This window comes from Camponotus vicinus, unplaced genomic scaffold (genome assembly GCF_025532165.1).
Source record: "Camponotus vicinus isolate PSW18456_S1 unplaced genomic scaffold, iyCamVici1.0 SCAF_1, whole genome shotgun sequence".
NCBI lineage: Eukaryota > Metazoa > Arthropoda > Insecta > Hymenoptera > Formicidae > Camponotus > Camponotus vicinus.
Window position 1 is genome coordinate 14,382,740 of NW_028141945.1, and position 20,173 is coordinate 14,402,912.

The 20,173-nt window shown below is 32.9% G+C and overlaps 1 protein-coding gene and 1 non-coding gene across 2 annotated transcripts; both read right to left on the reverse strand.

Moving 5' to 3' along the window:
- Nucleotides 1–2,039: 2,039 nt before the first annotated feature.
- LOC145976539 (very long chain fatty acid elongase AAEL008004-like) lies at nucleotides 2,040–17,071 on the reverse strand. The gene is made up of 4 exons (XM_083107712.1): nucleotides 16,929–17,071; nucleotides 7,455–7,726; nucleotides 6,697–7,002; nucleotides 2,040–2,886 (listed from the first exon to the last, which is right to left on the reverse strand). Exons 1-4 carry the CDS (start codon nucleotides 16,975–16,977, stop codon nucleotides 2,683–2,685), a joined length of 831 nt encoding a protein of 276 aa, XP_082963838.1. The 5' UTR covers nucleotides 16,978–17,071; the 3' UTR covers nucleotides 2,040–2,682.
- Nucleotides 8,566–8,639, reverse strand: Trnas-gga (transfer RNA serine (anticodon GGA)). Its single transcript has one exon. It is a non-coding gene; the product is annotated as a tRNA-Ser (tRNA).
- Nucleotides 17,072–20,173: the final 3,102 nt, after the last annotated feature.

The window sequence follows — 20,173 nt, forward strand, 5'->3', positions numbered from 1 at the left end:
TCCGAGGCTCGACGGCCGAGCCGCCGATCGCGCGCGTAACGCTATGCTTCAGGAGCGTCCGCCAAGCCGTTTCGCCAACTCGTCATTAAAATTTTTTTTGGTAAATAAATTTTCTTTTTATAAATAATTAAATATTAAAATTTTTATTATTATAATATATTATATATGTACAATTTGTTATACATACATGTATAATATGTATGTATAACCAATTATTCATGATAATAATAATATTAATATGTTAAATGTTTATTATGTTTACCGCATTCTTCAATCGAACACATGATCGCGTTCGATTGCGCCAGTAGTACCTTAACCTACCGCAACCTACCATGACAAAAAACTGCTTGCAGTCGCCGAGTAATTATCGTCGCATTGTCGCGTCGTCGCGTCGTGTAGTAACGTGTCCGCGCGTGTTTCTTTCATCGAGTGATTTTTAATCGCCAACAGTTATTATTCGACAGTGATTAATAGTGATTAGTGAGAGTCATTAGTAAATTTCTCGTCCCATCGAGTGAGTAAATAAATGTGATTACGTTAAAGTTTATAAAAGAATACAGTTCATGAAAGGAGAAAAACTTTCAGTTAATAATTTAGTGTGGATTTCTTGTCTTTTGCAACGTGATATCTACGTTAAATTTGAGAACGTACGATCTATCGGAAAATTCATTTCTCCTTCAAGCAATTACAGCAATACATCAAAAGTCATCGAACAAGGTAATAATAACTATTTTTTGACGTTATGTGAAAACAGATCTCGGGAAGTCAGAGGGACAGTGTGTCAAAGGAAATTCGTGAAAAGAGAGGGGTTTTTAGTGGGTAAGGAGTACCGAGTTGGTAATTCGACTTGGTACTCGAGTTCCACATAACTCACTGGATCGACTGGTGAATATGCATAAAATGCATTTTCCCCTCTCTCGTAAAAAAAAAAAAAAAAAATTACAGGAGAGTGAGCGAATGAGAGAGAGAGAGAAAAAGAGAGAGAGAGAGGGAGGGAGGGAGGGACGGACGGACGGACGGACGGACGGATGGAGGAACGGAGGAACGAACGGACGGAGAAATCCATTAAAGGTTAAAATGGGCCACCCTGTATATACAGGGTGGCCCATTTTAATCCATCCAGTCGAATATCTCGAAAACCAAGACCGGGAGAGAAAAATGTTTCAGACAAAAGTTGTTTGGTTTCGAGGGGGCCATAAGATGGTACCATTGGTTTGACATTGAAGAGTCATTTGAAGGTCACGTGAAGGTCACTTCAATTTTTTTAAATGGAATACCCTATATATTTTTGCACATTCTTGTAGCTCATCTCGAAAGCTTTCCAGAACACTATAATTAAGTACCTTTTCGTTAAGTACTTTTTGAGTTATGAGGCTTGAAATAATTTCTTAATTTTACATAAACCGTAAAATATCTTGTAAAATATTCATTTTTCGATTATCGTACCTTAATACTTTTATGTACAAAATAATGAGAGGAATCAATTGATGTAAAGAAAACACATAGTTGTTTTTAAGAAAAAATATGGTATTGTTAATTGCAAATTACATATTTTTTCTTCAAAACAACCATGTGTTTTCTTTACACCAATTGATTCCTCTCATTATTTTGTACGTAAAAGAATTAAGGTAGGATAATCGAAAAATGAATATTTTACAAGATATTTTACGGTTTATGTAAAATTAAGAAATTATTTCAAGCCTCATAACTCAAAGAGTACTTAACGAAAAGGTACTTAATTATAGTGTTTTGGAAAGCTCTCGAGATAAGCTACAAGAGTATGCAATGACAAATAGTAGGTTCCATTTAAGAAATTGAAGATGACCTGCATGTGACCTTCAAATAACTCTTCAAGGTCAAACCAATGGTACCATCTTATGGCCCCCTCGAAACCAAACAACTTTTGTCTGAAACATTTTTCTCTCCCGGGCTTGGTTTTCGAGATATTCAACTGGATGAATTGAAATGGGCCACCCTGTATATATATAAAATTAGTAAAAGAAATAAATAATATTAAATAATACAACACTGTGTTATGCTCAATTTATATATATATAACAATATATTTTATTAACATCAAATATGTACAATATGAACATAATTAATTGTTTGGTAATTGTCCAACATTACTTTTGTAATACGAGTGTGAATAGTTATTTTCAATGTATTTTTGCTTACTAAATACGAATCTGTTGTCCAAGTTTGGCAACACATCATAGTTTAAAAAAGAAATGATGTTAATAAAACTAAAAATGATTTTTATAATTTTTACTGTAACATTATAGTATCCAATTCTTTTTCTAAATTTTAATACCATATAATATTAAAGTATTAACTTTGACATTTAAAATACATGTTTTGTTTCGGTATGATTTTAATATATCTCGCAATAACTCGAGTTCTGTGCAGTCTTACTATTTTATATGCGATAATATTATTAATTTTTTGCAATATAATTCTATTATATTATGTAAGTACAAAGTACTTACTTTCCACATAATGTAGTATTAAGAAGAAATAGAATATTTCCCATGTAATATATGAGGAGCGAGGAAAAATTATTTTCAAATATTTAAAATATATTTAACAAGCAAAAAATACATTGAAAATGATTATTCGTGTTAGAAACAAGAGTCAAATTTTGTCGGATGTTATTGGTACATAATGTATTATTTCTTGATATTAACTATTTTTCTCTTTAGGTGTACTAGTGTAACTTTTTTTATAAAAATCATAAAATAAGTAAAGATATAAGAAAAAATTTACGATAAATATAAAAAATATAACGTTAGATGAATAATAATTAAATAAATAATATTTTAAACGTGCTTGACAAGCTGGATTCAAAACCTGTAGTAAGTATGCTATCATCGCAAGAAACTGTATCTAATTTCGCAAAACAAAAAATTATACAAATATACATTATATCACTTAAATTGAAATATCAAAATGATCAAAATAAAAAAATATCAAAATAAATGTATGTGTGTTAGGTAAAAAGTAATAATAATGTAAATGTACATAAAAAAATATATTTATCGAGAAAAGTACAGTCTCCAATTTTTTTTAAAATATCAATTTGAACAGCTGCGTGCGTTTCTTTTTTCTTACCGCCGTTCCATGTGTAAAAATAATTAATACAACTAATTATAATAGAGCGTGACATGCATACGAAATTTAGATAACACATCCTATAATATGGCCATTCTGCACTATCATTCATATCGAATGACTTCTTGATTATTTTTTTTTATCAAATGTAATCTTCATTGATCCATGGTTTCATGAGATTAGCAAAAGTTAGTAAATATTCTTCTTATTAGCCTATCTTATGAATAAGATATTGATTTTATTCAAGAGACTGAACAGTTAGGTTAGGTAATACTATTAGATAGGTAATACCATGGGCGCCGGCAGAATTACTTTTAGGGGGGTGCACTCAAAAGAGAATGCACTGGAAAAACGGTTTTTTCCCAGCTCATAATTATATTTTTGTTAACGTCGTTTATGTTATTTATTGAATTTTAATAAAGATTCATTACTGTGTCAGCGTTCATAGAAAAAGAGTGCAAGAGGAGACTGAATTTATTGATAATATGACAAATGAATTTGGAAAGCAACCAAGACGGCTCAAGTTTTTGTTCAAACATTGATTTTTCTAAAATTGATTTCCCAAAGGCTTATTACAAATGTTAATTAATATTTAACCATTGCATTTTTGTTCAATTGAAAAAATTATCGATATTATTCTATATTACATGATTTTCTTATTGAATTTTTTCTCTGTCTCTTCCCCACTTATTTCATAGGCCAGGGCCAGGGGGGTGCAAGTGCACCGCTTTGCACCCCCCTCCCGGCGCCCATGGGTAATACTATTAGATTTTCACATATATTATATCTTCGTATAATCACATCTTCATGTAATGCTATATCTCCACATAATATATGTATCGAAATTGACAATCGATGTGATCGGCATTATGGCACAGTAACACTTAGATAATTTATTTGCAATAAAATCTGCGACATAATAATGCTATTTTATATATCATACAAAAATTAGACACTTTAAAAATCAAGTTTCTCTTAATAAAAATGAAATGCGTTTTAATTTCATGGAAAAAAATCTATGTATAATATCTTTGAATAAGGGTAAGATTGACTTTATGGCAAATATTATTTCAAATTACAAACCCTCACAAATTGAATTGCTTCTAAGTATTTCTTGGCTAGTTATAATTATTGATTTCATATTTCATTTTGATTTTTTATTTTTTCGAGGACTTTTTAGGAAGAAGTTATTTTTAGTTTTTATATTTTTTAGGTTTTAGGACTAGATACTTTTTTAAACGTTTTTGTTTTATACAAGTTAGCATATTTTTTATGTTCTTGTATCTTTTTATCTTTGTAAGCTTTTTAATAGGATTACTGCTTTTTGTTAAATTAAATTTACCTTATATTTTATGTTATTTTATATTATTTTATGTCGTATCAACTTTTATATACTATATTAGTTACAAGTATATACAAGAAGTTAAAGTTAATATTGATTTAATTGATGCTATTGATATAATAAATCATTACGTAATTCATTGTTATAAATTTCATTATTATTCATTTAGTTTATTTCTTTATTTATGAAAAAGAATTTAATTATACGTATTATGCAAAGAATCAAAGTTATTATTGATTTAGTTTATTTATTATACAATTTATAGTTATAAATTATTATTATTGATTTAGCTTATTTATTTATTTGCAAACTAGAAATTTGTTTCACGTATAAAGAATCAGTTCTCATTAATTTAATTGATCGATTAGGACATATCGTAATTCTCTTAATACATTATATTTTAAAAAAAGGGAAAAGGGAAACTTATACAAAGTGTCCCTAATCACCCGCACAGGCCTTTTAAAAAAAAGGGAAGTGAATTTTATTAAAAATCGCTAAAATCTTGATAACTAAATCTAGGTATGCTCTATTTGATGATATTTTTAATTTCATTTAATTTTTAATTCCGGAGGTGTTCTTCCGAATGGGGAACCCCTCCGATTGAGATGAAACTTTGCACATAGGAGATCATATTACGATTACAATTGTCAAAGTTTTATTCACGGGTTTTAAATGATTCAAGTTATGAACAAAAATATAACTAAAAATCGATACAAGAAAATTAAGATTCAATGATCTTGACCTTGACACATGTTGTCAAGGTTATTGTCCTGAGTAACATTTTAATTGTCGCTCGTTGTTTATTAAAAAGTTATAAATTAAAAACATTTTATAAAGAAATATAATTCTTTATCTTTGTGAAAAATCAAAACTAAATTAAAATTCTTTAACTTTTATTCTTTTTCCTTTTTTTGAACCTAACCCAAACCTATTTCCGATTTAAAATTAAAATTTGATTTGAGGCAAACCTTCCTTTGCGTGAAAAGTTGCAAACCTATGTAAACTTCGTTTTTTCTTGCAAAGTACATGCGTAGACACAGTGAGTTCTACCCTCCCCCCTAGGTTAGGTTAGCTCTTTGGAATGGACAAAGCCCCTCCCTCTCTCCCTCTCTCTCTCTCTCTCTCTCTCTCTCTCTCTCTCTTCGATTTACTACACATAAATAAATAAATAAATAATAAATAGATAAATTACACATACATTATAAAACATTTTTATTCATAACTTTTTAATAAACAACGAACGACGATTAAAACTTTTTAAATGTGAAGGACAAGACAGTAACCTTGACAACATATGTCAAAGTCAAGATCATTGAAGCTTAATTTTTTGGTATCGATTTTTAGTTATATTTTTGTTCATAACTTTTGAATCATTCAAAACCTGTGAATAAAACCTTGACAGTTGATCTTAATATCATCTCCTGAAGCTATGTGCAAAGTTTCATCCCAATCGAAGAGGTTCCCCATTCGGAAGTACAGCCCAGATTCGAATTTCCTGACGAGAAATAAGAAATCTTTGTCTCAAACATTTTTTTCTAAAATGCTTCCATTGATCTTGAAATGATTGTTGGAAGTATGATTAATGAACACTTAGCTTCAAGATTTTAGTGCATTTTGTTAAAATCCATTTCCCCTTTTTTTAAAAGGCTTATCACCGAAAGATTATTATTTTAGAAAGATACAAAAAGTGAGTTAACCTAAGATTAAAGTTAAACGCAGTTGGTGAAATCGGGCATTAGCGTATTAAAATTTTTATGATGATTAATAAATAAGTCGATAAATCAGCATCAGGTAGCCGCTGCCAATTATATTATAGCTATAGTTTTATCATAGCGTCGCAACACTATCGCGTCGCTTGATAATTGACTTGTACAAAATCTTCAATCTTCGCAGTTGAAAAATATTTACGCTAATGTATTTTCTTAATGATTTGATCTTGCATTTTCTTCTAGATACTGTGAGATATCCTTATTTCTTTGAACAACAATCCTCTACTTTCAATAAATTTTGAAGATATCGAACCAATTCGCGGAATTTTCGTCGTCTTCTTTTTGTATTTTAAGAACGCAGCAATTACTGTTTTATAAAAAGAATTTGTGGAGATTGCTTTTTTCCCAGTAAACATATTTTACCCACACTGATTTACACACATACACAACGTATGTACGTTCGTGCGTGCATATACATACATATATATATGAGTATGTACATGTATACATAAAATATTATAACGAATAACTTACCATTTGTATTCTAGTTTTGAAAGGTTTAAAAAAATGTAGAATTGGTTGATATTTTGGGCCCATTTGAGCAGAGCTCAAATAATACACATACATAATTACGTGCACAGTACAATTTAGCAGAGAAATAAATGTCAACCTCTCCTCCGGAAAGTATTTTAAAAAAAGCCAGTTGATAACTAAATTAGATACATGATGATGCACGTGCAAATTAGAAACCTGATTCTGTTTCTTTCTTAATACAAATATACAAGTTTCAACTAAATCGAATATTTTCAATAAAAACACCCACCATATAGTATTGAGCATCTAAAACACAATTTTGATAATATAAAGTGTACAAAATACTACATATTAGAGAAATGAAATACATTATCTAGGATATAAATATAATAACGAATGATAAAATAGAATTTCATTAAAAGAATTATAGAATAGTTAAACTCATAAAATAAATCAAATTTCTCCCAAGATCTTGATCATGTTTCTTGATATATGATTGAATAAATTATGAGAATATTATTATATTAGACAATTGTTTCTTTGTGCTAATGGAGATCTGTCTGATAATTATTAATATAATATTTTCCTAAATGCTGTCTTGATTCTTTTCGAGAGAAGTTGGAACTATTATAACTCGTAAAATTTATATTTAAAAATTGTTGGCAATTTTGTTTCTTTTAACAGACAATGTAATTTATATCAATAACTAATGATAATCAATAATAACTAATTATTATATGTATATTGTAAAAACATACCCTATGTGTATTTGAAGAATCCGGAGTTGGTAATTGTAAACATATTATATTATACTTTGAAAACCAACCAAAAGCTATATGTTCTTTTACGAACCATAAGTTCGCCCAAATTTGTATTAAGTCATAAAGCAATATAAACGTTTTCAATTTATACGGTGGTCGATCTTTCATGTAGCGTGGACCACCATAAAGGACAAGATACAAATATCCAAAAATTATGAACATTAATGGAAATGGTGAGGATATCAATTGCCATTCGCGAGTTAGTGGTTCTGTACAAAAATATAATTTTTATAACAGAATATACCTTGTGTATTAATCTTCCTTAAAAAGATTTAGAGGCTTTAGAGAAACCTCTTTCAGCATACATTGTGCATTAATTTTTTTTTTAATAAAAAAGGCTGAGAGAGGTCTTTCATTAATTTATATATAGATATTATATACAGTAAATATTATTTTAATAATATTGCACAATCTTGCATCAACATTTAAATACATATAAGAAAAGAACATGTTAAAAATCTCCGTCTTTCTACCTAACGGAGAAACGGAAAAAGCATATTGGATATATTTTCGTGACGTCCACAGATGATGAAAATATAGGTTAGAACATGGAAAACTCTAAGGAAAATTTTTGAGATCCTATCAAACGTTATACGAGAGTGAATAAAATACAGAAGTTAATACTCTCAGTTATGTGTCACTCTCGACATTAAAAACGTTTGGAAGCATCATATATATAGGATTTTGTGGGTCGCTACAAATTAAAATCTGGACTTCTATACTCGGAATCTTTAAATCTCAAGCCCTCAAGCTATACCCTCTAAGCTCTTATACCGAAAGTCATTAATCCTAACGCTTAAATACATAGCCTTAAATCGCAAAGATTAAGGGGGGGATTTAAGAGTTTCCTTTCCAGAGAAAGATAGGGATGTATGTGGGAGGAGGTCGGACGTGTCTTTACGCCCATTTGATCAACGAGCGACAGAATCCATCCGTGGCAACGGCATTGACGCATATCCTGTGGAGAGAGCATTCATACATTTTTCAGCCTAACGAATAATTGCTAGAAAACAATATTCGCAGACTAGAAAAATATGTGAGGCGCAAGTGGCTGGATCGGGAATCGAACCCGAGTCTTTCGCTTTCCGGGCAACTGCTCTAGACCACTGAGCTATCCAGACCTAATTGGACAGAGAGGGGGGGATTTAAGAGTTTCTTTTTAGCCAGGAAACTCTTAAACTCTAATCTCAAGAATCCTAATTCCTTGAATTCTAACCCAGGTAGCACATATTCGTTCCAAAAACGTTTCACAAATGTTTCTTTGAAATGTTTCATAACCGACTCTCGAAAACGTTTCTGATTTGTTAAAATGTCCACTTGGAGAACGTTAAGAGATATGTTTCTCTTCTGATAAAAAGAACGTTTAAAAAATGTTTAAAATATGTTTAAAATACGTTTTTTTCTTTTATTCGTTCAACGTTTGTTTTTTTATAGAATTAATAAAGTAATGCATTCATACACACTCTTTAAAAATGAATCAGTATATTATCACTCAAAGCAGTAAACAGAGTCACTGATACAGCAGTTATAAGTTATTATAGCACTGTAAATCAATAATATTTCACTGAAAAATCAATAATATTGACTGTTTTAATCAGTAATATTAATTTATCTACTTCGTATAAAATTAAAAATTTTATTTATTTTTACATACATATTAGAACCTGAATGTTAAATATATGATGATTTATTTTACATCTTCAATATATAATGAACAGATCATTTTCGTTTATTCGGACATTTACTTGTCCGACTTGTAAAATCGATTTAATATCTGAAGTTCCTCTATTGAGATTGTATCAAAAATTAACTCGAAACGATACTTTCAATTTCATCTGTCGCCCTTTGCAAGCTTTATATAATTCTCATGACTGAAACTTAAATACGAAAAAAATAGCGCACCGTAGCGGTAAACAAACGAACTAGCTATTACTAATTTTACAGTAAAATTTTACTTCCACTGACTATAATTAATGAGATATAAGATAAAGTAACAAAAAATAAGTGATAATGAATAAGTAATAATGAGATATAAGATAAAGTAAAAAAAAATGTAATTTGCGATTAACAATTGCATTTTTTCTTTCGAAACAATTATGTGTTTTCTTTACACCAGTTGATTCCTCTCATTATTTTGTACATAAAAGTATTAAGGTAAGATAATCGAAAAATGAATATTTTACAAGATATTTTACGGTTCATGTAAAATTAAGAAATGATTTCAAGCCTCATAACTCGGAAAGTACTTAATGAAAACTAACTTAATTATAGTGTTTTGGAAAGCTCTTGAGATGAGCTAAAAGGATGTGCAAAAATATATAGGGTGTTCCATTTAAAAAAATTGAGGTGACTTTCACGTGACCTTCAAATGAATCTTCACAGTCAAACCAATGGTACCATCTTATGGCCCCCTCGAAACCAAACAACTGTTGTCTGAAACATTTTTCTCTCCCGGGCTTGATTTTCGAGATATTCGACTGGATGGATTAAAATGGGCCACCCTGTATATACAGGGTAAGCCATTTTAATTAACGCACGCAATTATTTCGGAAACAAAGCATTTTAGAGAAAAATGTTTCAGACAAAAGTTTTATGGTTCCGAGGGGGCCTTAAGATGGTATCATTGGTTTGACCTTGAAGAGTTATTTGAAGGTCACCTGAAGGTCACCTACAATTTCTTAAATGGAACCTACTATTTGTCATTCCATATTCTTGTAGCTTATCTCGAGAGCTTTCCAAAACACTATAAATAAGTACTTTTTTGTTAAGTACTTTTTGAGTTATGAGGCTTGAAATAATTTCTTAATTTTACATAAACCGTAAAATATCTTGTAAAATATTCATTTTTCGATTATCTTACCTTAATACTTTTATGTACAAAATAATGAGAGGAATCAATTGGTGTAAAGAAAACACATAGTTGTTTTTAAGAAAAAATATGGAATTGTTAATTGCAAATTACATATTTTTTCTTCAAAACAACTATGTGTTTTTTTTACCCCAGTTGATTCCTCTCATTAGTTTGTACGTAAAAGTATTAAGGTAAGATAATCGAAAAATGAATATTTTACAAGATATTTTACGGTTTATGTAAAATTAAGAAATTATTTCAAGCCTCATAACTCAAAAAGTACTTAAGGAAAAGGTACTTAATTATAGTGTTTTGGAAAGCTATCAAAATAAGCTACAAGAATATGCAATGACAAATAGTAGGTTCCATTTAAGAAATTGAAGGTGACCTTCATGTGACCTTCAAATAACTCTTTAAGGTCAAACCAATGATACCATCTTATGGCCCCCTCGAAACCAAACAACTTTTGTCTGAAACATTTTTCTCTAAAATGCTTTGTTTCCGAAATAATTGCGTGCGTTAATTAAAATGGCTCATCCTGTATATGTGTGTGTGTGGGTGTGTGTGTATACAGGGTGTCAGTGAAATTTTCGCCCTTACGAAGTAAGGAGGTAGATAGGCTCAAATTAAGAAGGAAGGACTTCTACTGTTTTGTGATATTCGCAATAATTAACGAAAAATTAAATAAAGAATATCGGCCAATTTGCGTGAGTAGAAGCGCGCGGCGACGAGAGTCGTCCCACTGTAATCTTATACTAGGCGCGCGGCGAAGCGGTGGGCGGATCGCTCTCGAGACATGATGATGGCGTGCGATATATCGCAATACCGCGCCGAAAAATGACCCGTTCTTTTAGTGACGAGAAAATGATGCGCTATCATTTCCACACCACCTTGCGGTAGATAGCATGGTGCGCTTTTTTTATAGTGGTTTCCCCCATATGCCTATTCCACTCTCAATTTAATGCGAAAATTGTTCAAAATGCCGTTAATTTCCGTACGCTGAATGTATCGTAAATGTAAAACATTGATGATGACAGTACCTCCACAAAAATTGATCCGTGATTGAAAATCCCTCGATAAAATGTGTTGCACACGTTGGTAATGATACGGGCATAATCCGTTAAACGTATAGCGTGATGTATCGCGAAAAACCAAATTCATGTGCCACACGACGCACGCTAGTTCCAGGATTTTCATAAAATGCTTCAAGAATGCTTTCTTCATCTCGTACACGAAGACGCACTGCTGGACCGGTTATCCCGATATTATGCACGATACCCAGTTTCACATAATTATTGCACAACACGTAAAATTGTACGTCCACTTGGTTTTCGTGCGCGCCCGGAAAATCATTCCACGTAAATTACGGCCGCGCGATAAGTATTTTCTCCCGCTAGCCCGTATGCTACAATCATAACCGTATATTCCTGCAGAGTACACTTCATTTTCACTGTTAATTTACTACGCGAACACAAGATTTTTATTAAAACCGTCTGAGCTCTCGCAGGCTGTTGCCAGAGTGCATACGCCAGCAGCACGCAATTACATCTGAGCGGACATGTGTAAGCGTACGTGTGAGCTCGGCGCCTGCGCATTATGATTACACTCACATGTCCGCTCAGCTGTAGTTGCGTGCTGCTGGCGTATGCACTCTGGCAACAGCATGCAAGAGCTCAGACGGTTTTAGTAAAAATCTTGTGTTCGCGTAGTAAATTAACAGTGAAAATGAAGTGTTCAAGAATATACTCTTCAGGAATATACGGATATGATTGTGGCATACGGGCTAGCGGGAGAAAATACTTATCGCGCGGCCGTAATTTACGTGGAATGATTTTCCGGGCGTCCACGAAAACCAAGTGGACGTACAATTTTACGTGTTGTGCAATAATTATGTGAAACTGGGTCTCGTGCATAATATCGGGATAACCGGTCCAGCAGTGCGGCTTCGTGTACGAGATGAAGAAAGTATTCTTGAAGCATTTTATGAAAATCCTGAAACTAGCGTGCGTCGTGTGGCACATGAATTTGGTTTTTCGCGATACATCACGCTTTACGTGTAACGGATTACGCCCGTATCATTAGCAACGTGTGCAACACATTTTATCGAGCGATTTTCAACCACGGATCAATTTTTGTGAAGGTACTGTCATCAACTTTTTACATTTACGATACATTCAGCGTACGGTAATTAACGGCATTTTGAACAATTTTCGCATTAAATTGAGAGTGGAATAGGCCTATGGGGGAAACCACTATAAAAAAAGCGCACCATGCTATCTACCGCAAGGTGGTGTGGAAATGATAGCGCATCATTTTCTCGTCACTAAAAGAACGGGTCATTTTTCGGCGCGGTATTGCGATATATCGCACGCCCCCTTAATGTCTCGGAGAGCGATCCGCCCACCGCTTCGCCGCGCGCCTAGTATAAGATTACAGTGGGACGACTTTCGTCGCCGCGCGCTACTACTCACGCAGATTGGTCGATATTCTTTATTTAATTTTTCGTTAATTATTGCGAATATCGCAAAACAGTAGAAGTCCTTCCTTCTTAATTTGAACCAATCTACCTCCTTACTTCGTAAGGTCGAAAATTTCACTTACACCCTGTACATATATATATTGTGACCGTTTATTTTTTTGATACTGGGCTGATAATTGTGGCCGGTGATTTTGGCCCACGGCACACCTTCGGCGCGATTTCTCTTCAAAACTTCAACTCTAAATCTGCATGGGCGTCAGGTGCGGGAATACGCACCGCTCTAATAAAGTCTTTGGACGATATACGATACTTAAAAGAAAGCGAAAGAATTTCAAAGCTATCGCGACGGACACTCGGCTAGCCCCGTATCGAGAATGGTAGAGGGGCGGTCCGTTTAATTTCCAATTTAATTAGGAAGGATCGAAAATACAAGGTCGCTGAAAATAACACAAGCTATTAAGATAATAAAAGTTAAAATATATTTGGCGTAGATAATTATGAACATTAATATTGGATATCAAATCGACGCGGGCGGTTGGAGAAGAAAAATTATACAATCGATTTTAGTTATTTTATCATCGGCAGCAACGGGCCGGTATACGGGTACAAGCACCGCGGTATCACATGTCCAGCATTGACAAAAAGCGTTGAGAAAGTTTTGGAATTCCGCGCTATGCGAGGCTTGTCGGAGCCTCGACAGCTAGGAATTTAGACAAATTTTTAATAATGATTACCGCACTACTCGCCCGGTTAATGTTATTTACCCGGCGTGAAAGAAAGAGAGCGAATTATAAAATTAGAATAAATAGCCGGACGCAAAATGAGTGAATTCTTTACACAATGAATTGGATTATCAATTACCGATATGTTACACGTTAACGAAAAGAATTTAGATACGACTCGATTAATTCATAAAAGACACACTAGATCAAACGCGAACAATTACTCTCTATGATATAATACACGGAATACGAGTCGACGCCGCAATTGCCAGCTATCGAATATCGAGATCGCCGTATGTGTGTGTGAGCTCGTCGTATCGAAAGTTAACAGGCAAAGATTTTCACAAAATCACAATAAACGCAACAAGAAAGACAATTAATTTGACTGTCGGCGCATACTCGGGAGAGAGGGCACTTAATCTTACGAGAGCTCGAACAAAGTCTTTCGGCCGGCCGTCATACTCTAAGACGCAAATATCGAGAACGCGGGAAAAGAATTTCACAATAAATTTAATGACGGCAGCTATACGGCACCGACATTGTTCGAGCTAATTCTACCTGGTACTCTAAACGATAAACGGCCTGATGGGGTCGACGCTCGTCTCACCGATGACTCCGTGAGGTCCTCGGCGCTCTCGGCATCCGCTCGAGAAAATCGATGGATTTGGGCCGTCGTGCTCCTCGCCAGTCCGCCGAACAGTGACGAGCGGAAGGCCCGTCGGATTCACGCCGGCAAGTTAATGTGCAATTAGGCCACTTGTGGCGCTTCCGCTACCCTCAGGATCGTCACGCGTCTCAATTAATCCTGCGGCCTTCAGGGCCGTATTCGCGCCTGTCGCTCCCTGTCTCTTCTCTGATTATTTTTCTTGGCCCTCCTGTTGAAGCCCGGTGTGAGGGGTTTTTACGGTAGCCGCTCGCCGTAACTATTATGGTTCTTCGGTAGCGCTTAATTCGGCCGCAACGGCTCCGTTTTCGGGGTTCCGGAGTTCGATCTCATTTTTCGGTCGACCTTCCCCGATTGTTCCTCGTACCTGCTGAGTATAGGGAGGTTTACAGGGGCGGCAGCGAAGTCTTAAATTGACGTTACAATTTTAGGAAAGTAGAAAGAGAGGTACTTAGCTCGGCGTTCTCCTTCCGGTCGGCGCCTCCGCTCGTCCCGTATCTCTTGGTCCGGTCCTCTGCGCCGTGTCGAGTCACCGGGTGAGATTCCGCTAGCGTCCCCCATTACAGTAGCGTCTAATCTTAATATTACTATCGCCATAATAAAAAAAATAAATTTTTACGCAAGGGAGGCGGTTCTACTCCCGCCCCCAAAATCCGCTCTCTCTCCCTAAATCAGGGGAGGACGAGAGCCCAAAAATTCCTCCCGGTTGGATCTCGCGATCCTTGTGACGTGCCGCCAGGCGTCACGTCACAATATATATATATATATATAATTTAATATTAATTTGAAATTAATAAAAATTAGTTTTTATTTTGTCTATAGAAACGTGAAAAATACGTTTCCTTAACTATAAAGCGTTTCTATAGAAACGTTCTTTATTAATGCTTTACGATTAAAAAATATTGGATACGTTTAAGAAACATATATAAAACGAACGTATGCTACCTGGGAAGCCCTCGAACCTTGAATGTTTAAACTCAAACTCCTTCAAGTTTCAGTCCTAGAACACTGAACTCTCAACTCTTGAACTGTTAGATCTCAAAACATTAAATCTTGAATGTTTTAACCCGAAACTCCCAATTTCTTAAACCTTTAACGCTTTAATCTTAATTAATCTTTTTTACTTTGGTTTACTAATAATATTTAGTTTGGTACTTTGGTTTTACTAATAATATTTGGCAACATTATTATTAATACTACGAAAGAACAAGAGATAATAAAGTAATAAAGATTAATTAGGGTTCAAAAGTTAATCATTGAAGGGTTCCCGCTTTGTAGATCATACGTGTAGGATATTTTGGTGTAAGGATGTAAAATGGAATAGAATACTTTTCAGGGCAAATGACTGAGATATTTATTTGTTGGATTACTAGATTAATATGAACAAAGAGATACGCTCGTCTAACGTACGTCTTCGCGCTCTCGCAACGACACAGAGACTACTCGTATCGCGGACCGAAAAATGCTCGAGCGACCTATCTGTTTATACCTAACTTAAGTGCTCGAGTGGTCTATCTGTTTATTTCTCGGAAAATACTCAAGCACTTGGGCAGCCCTACGGACTCACTCTCCTTCATATGTTTAAACTTTTTATGTTTAAGATTGAGATTAGAGTTTAAGAGTTCCTAGCTAAAAGATTTGCGATTTAAGGTTATGAGTCTAAGCGTTAGGATTAATGACTTTGGATTTAAGAGCTTAGGGATTTAGCTTAAGGGCTTGGGTTTTAATGATTTCGAGTATAGGAGTCCAGGTTTTAATTCAGCGACCCGAAAAACTTTGTATATGATGTTTCCAAAGGTTTCACTGCCAAGAATGACACATACCTGGGAATAATAATTGCTGTATTTTAGTCATTCTCATATAGGGTGTCTGGAAATTTTTCGCAGTCCCGAAGTGTGAAGGTAGATTGGTTCAAATTAAGAAGGAAGGTCCTATACTATTCCGGGGCTCACTCACCATTTCTTCCCCATTCACCGCTTCGCCGCGTGCCTAGTATAAGGTTACAGTGAAACAACTCTTGTCGCCGCGCGCTTCTACTCACGCAGATTGGCCGATCTTCTTTAATTAATTTTTCGTTAATTATTGCGAATATCGCAAAATAGTATAGGACCTTCCTTCTTAATTTGAACCAATCTACCTTCACACTTCGGGACTGCAAAACCCTTTTCCAGACACCCTGTATAATGTTTGATAGTCTCAAAAATTTTCAAGTTTTTCACAGTCTAATCTATGTTTTCATCGTCTATGAACGTCGAAAACATATCCAATAGGTTTTTTCCATTTCTCATTTTCTAGATAAAAAAATGGAGATTTTTAACATGGTTCTTTGTATTGCAAATTAACACAATATAATATGTTAGATTCAGATATATGCATTTTAACAAAATAATCCGCATATCTTTATTTTTTATGTAAAAAACAGCGTGACAATTCAAACTTTCTATATTTAATTTTTCACATCACATTTCCTTCATTTTAAAAATTTTTGTTTTTCATATATTATAAAATATTTATAAAACACTTTAATTTATCAAATACCAGAATTATAGCACAAACTTAACTCTTACTTCGAAATTGTACAAATAAATAATAACAATATAAACTCCTATTAAAATATAGAAATCCTCTATTTATAATTAATGCACATTACTCTTTTCTAGTATTTGAGGAACTTTGAAAAGATAAAATTACTTACCGGAAGACTTTATAAATAAATTATTGTAACTATTGTAAATTTGTTCCATTACATAAAGAAATATATATAGTCAGTATCAGTATATATACATATATATATATATATATTTTTTTTATAATTATATATGTGAGCATTAACAGTTACATCCGATATATACTAACATTAAATCTTTTATGCCGTCTAATCACTATATATAAGGTGATATAGTGTGCACATTTTATCTAGATATTAATATTAATATATTAAGATATTAATGACTATTAATATTAATGCATGAAATATTTTGCATTTGAAGGTTAATAGTACTAACATAACAGTGCACAAATAGAAAAGAATAGAAGGCAGGAAATTGTGGCGTAAATCTTCATTTTTTCATCAATTTTTAAAAGAAAAGGCAATTTAATCGAATGATTTTTGTCTTCAAACCATCCGCAATAACTGTTACAGATTGAAAAAAAGAATTATAGCATTATACCTGATTAAAAATCGAAAAGTTCTGAATAATTTTTTTCTATAATGCTTAATAAAGCGGTAATTATTGAATAAAGTTGCGCCAATGAGCACCGACCTTTAGACGGGCGCACGTCAGTCAACCGCGCGCCTGGTAGTATGCGTAAGCGCTCCGCCACTACGGCTCTATGTCATGCTGCTATTGTGCAATATTCTAATGCGTCGTAATAATGCGAAAAACTTTATTTTGCATTAAAAATCATATTTCTTCCGTTAAAAGCGGTTCCTTAAAGAAAATTTCGACAAGGAGGCTAAAAATCGGTGCTTATTGGCGTAACTTTATTCAATAATTACCGCTTTATTAAAAGGATGCCGGAGTCTTGTTTTACTAATAAAATGTCATATTTCATTTTTGTCCGAAATCTTTTTATTAGTTGCACAGAATAATAAATACTTCTTCATGATTAAAGTACATACAGAAACAAAGCAGGAACCTCTTGATTTTATATTAAAAATTTTAAAAAGATTGAAAAATTACAGTTTTTTTATCGGCTTCTGGGGTCAAATCGTAACAATATTTGCTTTGTATGTACAAACGAAAATAGGTTCCCGCTAGAGATTGTATGAAGGAATATAAATGAACTGTTAGAAATGAGTTTAGAAGCCTAATAAAAAAGATTTTGATTTATTTATCGAAATCTTTTTCATTAGGCTTCTAAACTCATTTCTAAAAGTTCATTTATATTCTTTCATACAATCTCTAGTGGGAACCTATCTTATTTTGTACATACAAATTGCAAAACTTTTATATTAAGCAAATATTGTTATAATCTTTTTACGATTTTTCAATTTTTCTTTAACTTTTTACCATAAAATCAGGAGGTTCCCGCTTTGTTTCTGTATGTATTTTAATCGTGGAGGAACATTTATTATTCTGTGCAACTAATAAAAAGATTTCGGACAAAAATGAAATATGACTATTTTATCGGTAAAACAAAACTTCGGCATCCTCTTAAGCGTTATAGAAAAAAATGATTCAGGACTTTTCGACTCGATTTTTAATCAGGAATAACACTATTTGCTCCGTGGGCGCTATTTTAGTTTAACCCTATATATGTATATATCATAAATATAATAAAAAAATATCTATATATATACAGGATATAACTGAAAAAGCGCCCACGGAGCAAATAGCGTTATTCCTGATTAAAAATCGAGTCGAAAAGTCCTGAACCATTTTTTTCTATAATGCTTAATAAAACGGTAATTATTGAGTAAAGTTGCGCCAATAAGCATCGACCTTCAGCCTCCTTGTCGAAATTTTCTTTAAGGAAACGCTTTTAACGGAAGAAATATGATTTTTAACGCAAAATAAAGTTTTTCGCATTATTACGACGCATAAGAATATTGCACAATAGCAGCATGACATAGCGCCGTAGCGGCGGAGCGCTTACGCATACTACCAGGCATACTAACAATAATATAATTATTGAAATATTTATTAATCTGTTTTCCCTAATATTATTTAAACCTACATTTCCTGATTTTTTAAAAGATACATAATAAATCACCTAAATTAATCACATAATAGCCCTAACAATACTTTACTTCTTGAAAGGAAAATTAAAAAATCTTAATGATCACCTAGTAGCCCTAACAATCCTATTTCTCGATTGAATGAAATTATTCGAGGAAAGCCTATCTCTTATCACGAATATTTTAATTACGTGCCCTAATTACATCCTCTAACTGCGTGCCCTAACCGCGTGAATAAATGTCCGACATTATGTACTATTGTACGTAAAGCTTTTCTTCAGGCCAGTTGAACTTACTTTTCGTTGGCCACTTTCTCGCTCGATCTCTAATCAGAGATCGAAAAAGGAGGTTAACACTCCTTCTTTTGCCGATTAATTACCGGCAAATAAGCGTAAATATTTCACGCTCATCGTAACGATCGCTCATTTTACGATCGTTCGTTAAATATTTGAATATAATTTTATTTTAACTCAAATAAAGCCAAATTACTACAAATTTCTGTATATTATATTTTCTAATAAAATATAAAATTCATGTGTGTGTATAACTTTTATCATATTACAAATAATTTAATTAATTAATCATTTGGCTTTATATTAAGTTAAAGTAAAGTTTAAAAACAATATCTACAAACAAATTCTACGATGGATGAGCTATAAGAAATTAGAATAAAATAAGTGCACGTTATAAAAATATAGCAGCACCAAAAGTTGGTAAAATTGATAAAATTATTAATGCGTGCTCTTTATTTAATAAATTAGACAAAAATCTTTATAAAAAAATTTTCTTTCCTTGATTCTCTTTTTTTAATTAATACTTCAATATATTTTCGCAATAGATGCAAAGCATTTCGAAAGAATTTATTAAAAGTTATTTAATTTAATCTATCCTAGCTCATGCATTTTAAGGCAACGGATTTACTACAATCTGCAATCTACAATGTACAATCTACAATCTATAATCTACATCTACATCTACATCTACATCTACATCTACATCTACAATCTCTACGAATTCGTTATCTTAAAGTTAAATAAAAGTTTTTCTCACTCACCGGCACTGATGCGCAACAGCAGAGTTATCGAAGCTACGTTGTCTGTAACATACAAATATAAAATTCATTTATAATAATGTTCACAAAATGCAATCAATATTTCAAAAAATATTTATCGTTCGGAATTTTATATCCGATATGTAAAATAATAAACAGAGATAAACACGTGTGGAAAAATTTTATAAATTTTTGAAACTGTTTTTTA

Bases quoted from the DNA above. Each gene is read 5' to 3' on its own strand.
- LOC145976539 (XM_083107712.1), bottom strand. From the start codon at position 16,977: ATGGAACAAATTTACAATAGTTACAATAATTTATTTATAAAGTCTTCC. The intron at 7,727-16,928 runs GTAAGTAATTTT...ATTTTTGTACAG, and splicing joins TTTATTTATAAAGTCTTCCG to AACCACTAACTCGCGAATGG. The intron at 2,887-6,696 runs GTAAGTTATTCG...TTGCGAAATTAG, and splicing joins TCAAAACTAGAATACAAATG to ATACAGTTTCTTGCGATGAT.